The sequence below is a fragment of the Propithecus coquereli genome, unplaced genomic scaffold (genome assembly GCF_000956105.1).
Source record: "Propithecus coquereli isolate 6110/MARCELLA unplaced genomic scaffold, Pcoq_1.0 Scaffold142, whole genome shotgun sequence".
Classification (NCBI taxonomy): domain Eukaryota; kingdom Metazoa; phylum Chordata; class Mammalia; order Primates; family Indriidae; genus Propithecus; species Propithecus coquereli.
The window spans coordinates 4166125-4176318 of record NW_012138525.1 but is presented as its reverse complement, the minus strand read 5'-3'; the positions used below and the strand labels follow the sequence as shown (position 1 = coordinate 4176318).

Genomic DNA, 10194 nt, shown 5'->3' with positions numbered 1-10194 from the left:
GTTCAAATTTCCAATTGTCTTATAAATGTTATAAATTTTTTTTTTCTTTTTTGAGACAGAGTCACACTCTGTTGCCTGGGCTAGAGTGCTGTGGCATCAGCCTACCTCACAACAACCTCAAACTCCTGGGCTCTTACTTTTTAAACCAGAGTTCTTTTGGGCATATATGAAGGTGTCTATGGTGTTTTATTTCAACAGACTACAATAAAAAAAGACTGGTTCAACTAGGGAAAATGAACTGTTTTCTCCCCTCCCCCAACAGGATGTAATTGACACAGCATGTGAAGTCCTGGCAGACCCTTCTCTTCCAGAACTGTTCTGGGGAACAGTAAGTATCTGAGAGAGGGTCAATGCGTGACATTCTCTGGAGCAAAAGAATTTATCAAACACTTGCTTTGTGATAGGTTCCATTTTTTATATGATGGCAAGCGATGCTTAGAGATGGGCAGTGATTTGCTTATCAAGGTCACAGACAGACAGGTTTTAACTGACTTGAGTCTGCAGCCCAAAGCATTAGCTAGTATGTTATCTGTCCTACCACCAAGTTTTTTTTCTTTTTTTTTTCCCTGTCCCCCATTCTGCAGCCTACCAATTCTTGTTTCACATTGGCAGTCTCTTAGGCACCAGTGTTTCTGCAGCTCTTGAAAGTACTATTAGGGGATTTTAACTATATCTTATGAGTTGCCAGAATATTGTAATTGGTTCTAATGAGAACTTGGCATTGGAGAGAACAATTTTCCACCAGTAATTGGTCTTAGCATGGCCATGGCCTCAAACCTCAAGGTCCAGATGACGAATAAAGTCTTATGATTGCTGGACAATTTGAAGATATGTTAATTTGTGGATAATGTGAAGATCAGTGACTTCTGTCCTTCTACCACAGGAGCCAACCTCTGGTCTTGGGATCATTCTGGACAGTGTATGTGGAATGTTTCCCCACCTGCTTTCACCACTCCTGCAATTGCTCCGAGCCCTCGTATCAGGGAAGTCCACTGCCAAAAAGGTAAGCTGTTCAGTCAGATACCTAAAGAGAATAGGAGATATTTTTTGCACCATTCATAAGGATTTCTTTTTGCTTTCCATGTTGCAGTTCCACTTCCTCTACAGGAGTTAGTCTGAAGTTGAATGAGAGATGCTAAAGATAGTGCCTCAATTCTATAAAATTAAATAAAAATCTTTTTATTAAGTACCTATTATAGATACTGTTAGAGTAAGACCAAGTATAAAGCTCCTTAATATCTAGTTGGAAGAGAATAATATATATAAGAAATAAATAGCTAATAACCAGGTGGTACATAGTAAATGTCATTTGAGCAGTAAAGACCATACCGTTCAGGAGAGACAACTGTCTCTGTGGAGTAAAGGGGACTTGAGTTGGGTATTAAAGCATGGTGAAGATTTGGCAAGGAGAACAGAAGGCAATTCCAAGAACAGTCATAGTTGTGGGCTTCTAAGAAGTTAAGAGAGTCTGGCTGAAAGAGCAGAAGAGCAGATGGGGACCCCCTTGCTTGTCCCAGAGGTGAATGTGCTATGGTTTCTTTCTGTGTGTCGGCAGGTGTATAGTTTCTTAGATAAGATGTCTTTCTACAATGAACTTTATAAGCACAAGCCCCATGATGTGATCTCCCATGAAGATGGAACACTTTGGCGGAGACAAACACCCAAACTCCTTTACCCTCTTGGTAAGATAAAGAGATCCTTGGTGCGTTAGCCCCTTTTATGACAGCCTCTATTTAGACCTCATTATTGTTTTCATTCTTTCATGTGAGGTGCCTTTAATGCAGTTCTTCTCTCCAACCATGTATGTCGATTCATTGATAAGTAATTGGAGTCAGTTTCTCTTTTTTATAGTTAACTTTTTTATATCATTAGATTGATTTCTAAAATAATGCATGTTCATTGTAACAAGGTAAATAATGCAGAGATGTATTTTAAAAAGTTAATCTTCAGTCCTTTCTCCATCAGATAATCAATGTTAAGAGTTTGGAGTATGTCTTTTCACATATTTCTGTATACTCCCACAACTCATTCTGTAAGTTGATTTTATTACATATGGCTCTGACTCATTCATTTTTGTAACTACTGCATTATCCTTGATGTTTCATAATTTTTTATCTTTCTCCTAAAGGACATTTAGACTATATTAGTGTTTCGTGACTACAAATAATGCTGCTGCATTGGGTACATGCATACTCAGTATATATACTGGTACTTTTATTTTTAGTAGATAGAATCCCCAAAGTGGGATTTTTGAACAAAAGGGTTATATAGACAGTAGAAATTTTGAATAGATTCCTAGTGACAGATGAATGAATAAACAAAATGTGGTATATACATGAAATGGAATATTATAATATTTAGCCTTTAAAAAGAAAGGAAATTCTGATGCATACTGTAACATGGATGAATCTTGATATTTTAAGTGAAATAAGCTAGTCACAAAATGACAAATACTGTATGATTCTACTCATATAAGGTGCTTAGAGTAGTCAAATTCATGGAGACAGAAAATAGAATGGTGGTTGCCAAGGGCTGGGAGTTTGAGAGAATGTGGGGAATTATTGATTAATGGATATAGAGTTTCAGTTTTGCAAGATGGAAAAAGTTCTGTGATAGGTGGTGGTGGTGTACAACAGTGTGAATGTACTTAATGCCACTGAACTGTACCCTTGGTCAAAATGATAAATTTTATGGTATATATATTTTACCACAATTAAAAAAAATTTTTTAAAAATGTTTGATTAGATTGTGCCCAATTGAGTTGTAGGGAAAGGTTGTAACAATTTGTTTTCTTATTGGCAGTGAGTATGTTAGAGTGACCAGTTACTGCTTTTAGGCTCACGTGCATCCCAGCTTCTCAAGGAGTAAAATAAAGAGGGAACAGCCTTACTGTTCTAGTCCTGGCATCACCACTGATTCACCCAGTGGTCTGTGGACTTTCTGTAGCCATCATTTGAATAGAAAACCACTCTCTGCACTGATCTGATTCTCAGACATGTGGAAAGTCATTTCTTCAGATCACGAGAGTTTTTGGGGTTTTTTTAAAATGGAAAAAGCTGTAGGAATGTTAGCTACCAAGATGTGTTTAAATATTGGTGTCTGGTAGAGGAGTTACCTCTTCCTATTTGTCCTCAGATATTAGACTGTTGTTCTTCCTCCCTCCCTAGGGGGTCAGACCAACCTTCGCATACCTCAAGGCACGGTGGGCCAAGTAATGCTGGATGACAGGGCTTACCTGGTGCGCTGGGAATACTCCTATAGCAGCTGGACCCTCTTTACCTGTGAGATTGAAATGCTGCTTCATGTTGTTTCAACTGCAGGTAAGGTCAGCTTTGGGAGACATCATGGAGGGGTAGGGGTGATGGACATGTTTGCAGGATTTGAAGGAGTTTCAAGATAAAATTCAGAACCATTAAGATTGTGATTTGTCTGATTTATTTATCTGGGTCTCGGGGACTATTCTGTGATTTTTTTTTTTTTTTTTTTTTTTTTTTTTTGAGACTAGAGTCTTACTCTATTGCCCTGAGTAGAGTGCAGTGGTGTCATCATAGCTCACTGCAACCTCAAACACCTGGGCTCAAGCTATCCTCCTGCCTCAGCCTCCTGAGTATCTGGGACTATAGGCACATGCCACCATATCTAGCTAATTTTTCTATTTTTTGTAGAGACAGGATCTCACTGTGTTGCTTAGGCTGGTCTCAAAATCCTGGCCTCAGGTGCTCCTCCCGCCTCGGCCTCCCAAAGTGCTGTGAGCCCTTGGCATGAGCTACCATACCCAGCCATTATTTCATGATTTTATTTTATTTTATTTTTTCTCTTAAGTTTGTTTGTATGCTTAACTTCTAATTACAAGTAGTACTCCTTTTTCATTGAGGCTAAATATAAAGTTGAAGATAAATGTACTGGAATTTAAAAAGTGAATCAAATACATTTTGAGTAAATAATGCCCTAGGTGGTATACAAAGATAAGAAAAACCATGACAAAACGGGAATGAATGAAATTTGGAAAACAGTGTCTTCACTCCAAGGTGGTATTTACGTAGGCATGTAGTCAGATGGTACAGAAGAGAGGGAGGGCCACAAAGGCAGGAATCAGCATGGTCTAAAAAACTTGCAAGGAGAGCACAGTTCGTTGGTGAAAGCCAGGGCCCATTTTGGTTTCTGCTACCTGGCTGCAGTGTGATGGGGAGACAAGTGATACTCACAGGCTTAGGCTATTAACGGGTAAGGAAGTCCAGCAGGGGAGCAGCAGGAGGTCCTCCTAGCAGAACCGGAAAGGCCAGTAGATAACATGAAGAGGCTAAAAAGAATATTTGGAGGGTGCAAGGGGAGCTGGGACAGGGGAATGAGGTGGCTAGAGAAACAAGCTGTTTTAGCAAGGCTAGCAGTTCAAAGACTAGGAGAATGGCCTTTAGGGTAGGACTGCCTGAGTTCAAATCAGAGCTTCATCACTTACTGTATACTTGGAGCAACACTTAACATCACTGAGCCTCAGTTTTCTTATTACCTATAAGAAAGGATAATAATAGAACCTGTGCCTATTTACTGAAAGTTCGGCACTTGTCCCCGAGGCCCCATCAGAAGAACAAGGACAAGTGGTTTGAGGAGAAAGAAAGAGTTTATTAATTTGCCGACAAATGAGGAGGTTGGCGGACTCCCACCTGAAAGTACCATTGTCCTCTATTTTGTGATTTTAAAGGAGTTGTTTGCCATGGGGTCACAGTCTGTCTTTCCCCTCAGATGTGATTCAGCACTGCCAGCGAGTCAAACCCATCATTGATCTGGTCCATAAGGTCATCAGTACTGACCTGTCAATAGCAGACTGTCTTCTGCCCATCACGTCCCGCATCTACATGCTGCTGCAGCGGTGAGTCTCTTGTGGCTAACCCTTAGCTGCCTGGCAGAGCTCCCAGCAGTTATTCTCTTGGTTTTGAGGAGCCTGGCACATACCCACTGGGTTAAAGTCCACACATGTTCCTCTGTGGGAAACCCTGGTGTAGTATCTGTCCCCAGCTGAGGGCTTCCCTGTTTTTATATCCCTGCTGAGATGAAGGACTTGGGAAGAGAGAACTGGGAAATATTTGTGATGGAACCAACTGTATTATTCATTTTACCGAGTACAGTGCACTGTTCTCCAACCAGGTTAACAACAGTGATCTCCCCACCTGTAGATGTCATTGCTTCTTGTGTCAACTGCTTGACTGTTTTGGCTGCCCGGAATCCAGCAAAGGTGAGACATCAAATCTTTCCAACAGCCAAAAAATGCAGCTCTTGATGTACACCTGAAGATATGTGGACATTTAACTCTTCTTTTCCCTTCTCAGGTCTGGACTGATCTTCATCACACAGGTTTTTTACCATTTGTGGCCCACCCTGTCTCCAACATGAGTCAGATGATCAGGTGAGCCAGGTCCTAGGGTGGGTAGAGCATATTTTCTAGACAGAACCATGTATGTTTCAGGTCTAGCCTAGCTTTACAGGTTTTAAGGAAGCTTGCCTGTCCACTTACTCTGTGCAGTCCTTGCCTATTCAGCCCTCTGGCCAGAAGTAGGAGGGTGAGTGAGGACAGGGTAAAGGAGATGGTGGGGTATGGGGCCCAGAGCTGCTCTCCTCTCAGGGCGGCACTGATGGCTCATAGTCTTTAAAGCCTGAGAGCAGGAGAGCAAGAAAGATTCTCATCTAGCTGCTGCCATTTTAGGTATGTGGGAGTTTACTTTCCAGCCTAGAGAATCCAGAGGTATCTAGATCCAGGGACTTATCCCATTAAGCCACATTATCCCATTCTTAACTCTGTACTTTTTCTTTTTTCATGGGTGCTTGAACTTGCTCAGTGGACCACTTACTAATGCACCGGCTCTATCTTACTACCTGAGCATTCTCACCTTGCTGGCTCTTGCTTATAAGACAAAAATGTTTCCTTCATTTGATTTTTCACTTTGAATCTGTTAATGTTGTACATCAATAAAACATGTTCTTAATGTTTACCCTGGGCATAAGATTGATTAATGCTCTTGCAGAGCTTTCCTGTCTTATGCTTGAAACATCTAGACTGTAGCAAGACTGCTCTGTGATTAGTTTCTTGAAACCTGATATTTCCTTATTGTTTTTTTCCCTTTACTTCTCTGTCTTTTCTCAGTGCGGAGGGGATGAATGCTGGAGGGTATGGAAACCTCTTGATGAATAGTGAACAGCCCCAGGGCGAGTATGGGGTCACTATTGCCTTTCTGCGCTTGATCACCACCCTTGTCAAGGTGGGTCTGGTCAGATGATTCTGAAATAGTTTCCCTGTCTCCGGCTACTGTAGTCATCTTGTCTGTAGGCAGAACAGTTGTCCTGAAGTTACGGTGCTTACCATTTCAATACATTGAGTATATGTGCCAGTATATTCTATAGTGGGTACTTAATTATGTGAATTTATTTACTAGAAGGCTTATGAGTTAGAACTGAAGAGGCCATATGGGTAATGCAGTGGCTGTCAAGCTATTTCTGTGGTAGCCCAGGATAATAGGCACATTGTGTATCGTTTCCCAGTATGTATGTGTGTATATATACTCCTGGAGCAAAATTTCACAATACAGCATTTACTGTTACTACACAAGATTCACTCAGTGCCCCCTTCCCTTTTTTTTAAAGTGAGTTGTGACCATATGCTGATTTCATAATCCACTAATGGATCACAACTTAGTTTGAAGAATACTCTATATGAGTTGAGAGCATAGAATTTGGAGTCAGAATTTGGTTTACATTTCAGGTTGACCACTTATTAGCTGGCATGACCTTGGGGGCAAGTACAGAATTTCTCAGAATCTCTGTAAAATAAGAGTGATACATGGTGTCTGCCTCATCCGGTTGAGAGGGTCATGTGTGGAAAGCACTTGACCCACTTCCTGCCTGCAGGAATCAGTGAATGCTTAAAAAGATAGAAGCCATTGTGTATAGAGGTAGGGATACAAATTCAGGTGTAAATTTAGAAAACTGAAATTAACAAGTACCATCAGGGCAAAGAATTTGGGGTATCAGATCTCCTTTCTCATATTTCAGTGATGGGGTTGAGGTTAGGGACGGCTGGTGATCGTGACAGTGAAGCTGCCATTCTTCAGTATCAAAAATCCTATAGCCGGCCGGGCGCGGTGGCTCACGCCTGTAATCCTAGCACTCTGGGAGGCCGAGGCGGGTGGATTGTTTGACCTCGGGAGTTCAAGACCAGCCTGAGCAAGAGCGAGACCCCGTCTCTACTAAAAAAATAGAAAGAAATCAGCTGGACAACTAAAAATATATATAGAAAAAATTAGCCGGGCATGGTGGCACATGCCTGTAGTCCCAGCTACTCGGAAGGCTGAGGCAGTAGGATTGCTTGAGCCCAGGAGTTTCAGGTTGTGAGCGAGGCTGACGCTACAGCACTCTAGCCCGGGCAATAGAGTGAGACTCTGTCTCAAAAAAAAAATAAAATAAAATAAAAAAATACAAATCCTATAGCCTTTATGTTTAAGGTACCTCCCTTCTGTCCACATTTAGCCTTCATTCCTCTTCTTCATGTTGGCACCTTTTGTGACATTTTCACATTGTCTTTTTAGTCACTTTTTCTATTCTAAAGAAACCCACAACTTGGGCTCAATTAAGGTAGAATGTTCTGATGTTTTGGTTTTTCGCTGATGGCCAAAGCTTGCCCAGAATTCCTTTGGACCAACCTATCTATGGTTTTGGAGTTAAGTCTCTAATCACTAGATGACTTTTCTTTAAGTGGCAGAAGCCTTCACAGCATGGTTTTTTGTAGGGGCAGCTCGGCAGTACACAGAGCCAAGGACTTGTTCCCTGTGTAATGTTTGTGCTGAAGGAGATGCTTCCCAGCTACCACAAGTGGCGCTACAACTCTCATGGTGTGAGGGAACAGATCGGTAAGGACAGCATGGGCAGGGAAGACCTGGGAATTTCTGGGTCCCTGGGAAGCTTTCTCTCCCTTTCTTGGGATTAGGGTCATCACGCAAGGCCACATTATTCTTTTGTCTTTCTTGGAGTCCAGGTTGCCTGATCCTGGAGCTGATTCATGCGATACTGAACCTGTGCCATGAGACAGACCTGCACAGCAGGTAATGAGGTCGATTGCAAGAGCCCAGTGCTCACCAAGGGATACGTGGGCTATTGCTGTGTAAAGCCATCTCAGTTCTTCCAGAGAACTCACCTTGGTTGAGCCCAGAGCTCAGTAATCTTTGAGATTGTGAGCAGCTTTCCACTGGCCTATTTATCATTTTTCCTTGTGGAGAGAGAAGAGCAAATGAAGTGGGAACAAGATTGTGTGTGTGTGTTTGTGTATACTTACATAGTAATCAATTTTATGATCTTTCCAAAAGTTATGCGCATTCATTGGAAATATTCAGTGCAAAATGCTCTTCATATATCTACTTTCATATATCTACTTCCCATAGGCGATGTTAACAAATTTGTGTTTCTTCTAGGTTTTTTCCTCTGCCTATACTAACTGCTCTGTAACTTTCTTTCTGTGCCATTGCATACAGATCTGTCTTGTTTTATGGATTCCATGGTTCTATGGATTCCATTGTATGGATTAATCATAATTGTATGGTTCTATGGATTCCATTGTATGGATTAATCATAATTGTATGGTTCTGTGGATTCCATTGTATGGATTAATCATAATTCATTACATTAACTGTATCTGTTAATTGGTGAACATTTAAATTCCTTCTTAGTGTGTTCTTTAGGATCAAATCTATTTCAGGAAAATGATCAGAGTGCCTTCAGCTTGCAGAGAGCTGATCTGTATCACCAATGGCCAGTTTGTTAAGTTTGCCACCCTCCGCAGCTAGACAGTGCCCTTTCCTTCCAGTGATGAACTTGGCAGCTCCCTAGTAACTCAGAACATCTCTGTCTTCCAGTCACACTCCTAGCCTGCAGTCTCTCTGCATCTGCAGTCTGGCCTACACAGAAGCAGGACAGACAGTTATTAATATCATGGGCATTGGCGTGGACACCATTGACATGGTGATGGCTGCTCAGCCCCGAAGGTAGGGCTCCTTCTCCTCCTTCCCTCTGTTTGTCTTTATAGTGCCTGTGTGTTCTAAGAAATCCAGTTGAGGTTAACTTGCAGTAGGTTTTTTGAGACAACCTTGTTCTTCTTAGGATGTAGCTGTTATCTAACCTAGTGGCTGCAAAATAGGCTGGCACATAGCAAAGGGAGTTGATTACTCCTCCTCTCTCCTAGTTTGGACTGGGGCCTCTAACAGAAGCTGTTGAACTCTGGGATTATTGTTGGAATCTAATTCATGAGAGCGCATGTGTTACAAATGAAGTCGTATTGTCTGAATCAACTTTGGTTTCCATTTGGCACCCTAGTGATGGGGCAGAGGGCCAGGGGCAGGGCCAGCTGCTGATCAAGACAGTGAAACTGGCATTCTCCGTCACCAACAATGTTATTCGGCTGAAACCTCCTTCTAATGTGGTGTCCCCCCTGGAACAGGCTCTCACACAACATGGTATGTATTTCTCTTCCAATCAGCAACATTTTGGCCCATGAACACATATTTTAGGCAGTGTTTTTGGATGTCAAAACTATTTTCTGATTAACTTCTTAAATTTGGGAATGATTACCAGTCCCTTTCCTGGTTTTGGAAACAAGAGAACTGGGTCATACTTTATTTCTGCCTCCTATTGATGATAGAATAATAGATAAGAACACAGGTTCAAAATCAGCCTGCCTTGGTTCAAATTTTGGCCCCAACCACCCTGACTTTGGGCACATTATTAAATAATTCTCCCTTGGGTTTCTCATCTGTAAAATGGGGATAATAGTACAGGTTGAATATCCCTTATCTAAAATGCTTGGGGCCCAGAAAAAAGATTTCAGATTTTTTTGGATTTTGGAATATTTGAATTATACTTACTGGCTTAGCATCTCTAGTCCAAAAACCTAAAATCCAAAAAGCTCCAGTGAGCATTTCCGTTAAGCTATAGCTTCAGATTTTAGAGCATTTCAGATTTTAGATTTTTAGATTAGGGATGCTCAACCCATAGTATCTACCTTGTAAGATTACAATGAAGATTAGATAAATTACTACGTAAAATATGTAGAGAATTACTATGTAAAATATGTAGAGATGGTTTTGGTACCTATTAAATATTGGCTATTACTCTGTGACCTTCAACTAATTATTTAATCTCTTTAGGGCCCAGTTTCCT

At 41.3% G+C, this 10194-nt stretch overlaps 1 protein-coding gene across 1 annotated transcript in view; it reads left to right on the top strand.

Annotated features, from left to right (window-relative positions):
- Positions 1-10194, top strand: part of NUP188 (nucleoporin 188kDa) — a 61630-nt gene that overhangs the window by 38630 nt on the left and 12806 nt on the right. The window contains exons 9-20 of the mRNA XM_012639649.1: positions 263-328; positions 884-1003; positions 1556-1682; positions 3168-3320; positions 4741-4867; positions 5143-5230; positions 5325-5401; positions 6137-6251; positions 7775-7895; positions 8021-8087; positions 8895-9023; positions 9352-9491. Of these exons, the coding sequence (XP_012495103.1) occupies positions 263-328; positions 884-1003; positions 1556-1682; positions 3168-3320; positions 4741-4867; positions 5143-5230; positions 5325-5401; positions 6137-6251; positions 7775-7895; positions 8021-8087; positions 8895-9023; positions 9352-9491 (1330 nt within the window). The remainder of the gene's footprint in view (positions 1-262; positions 329-883; positions 1004-1555; positions 1683-3167; positions 3321-4740; positions 4868-5142; positions 5231-5324; positions 5402-6136; positions 6252-7774; positions 7896-8020; positions 8088-8894; positions 9024-9351; positions 9492-10194) is intronic.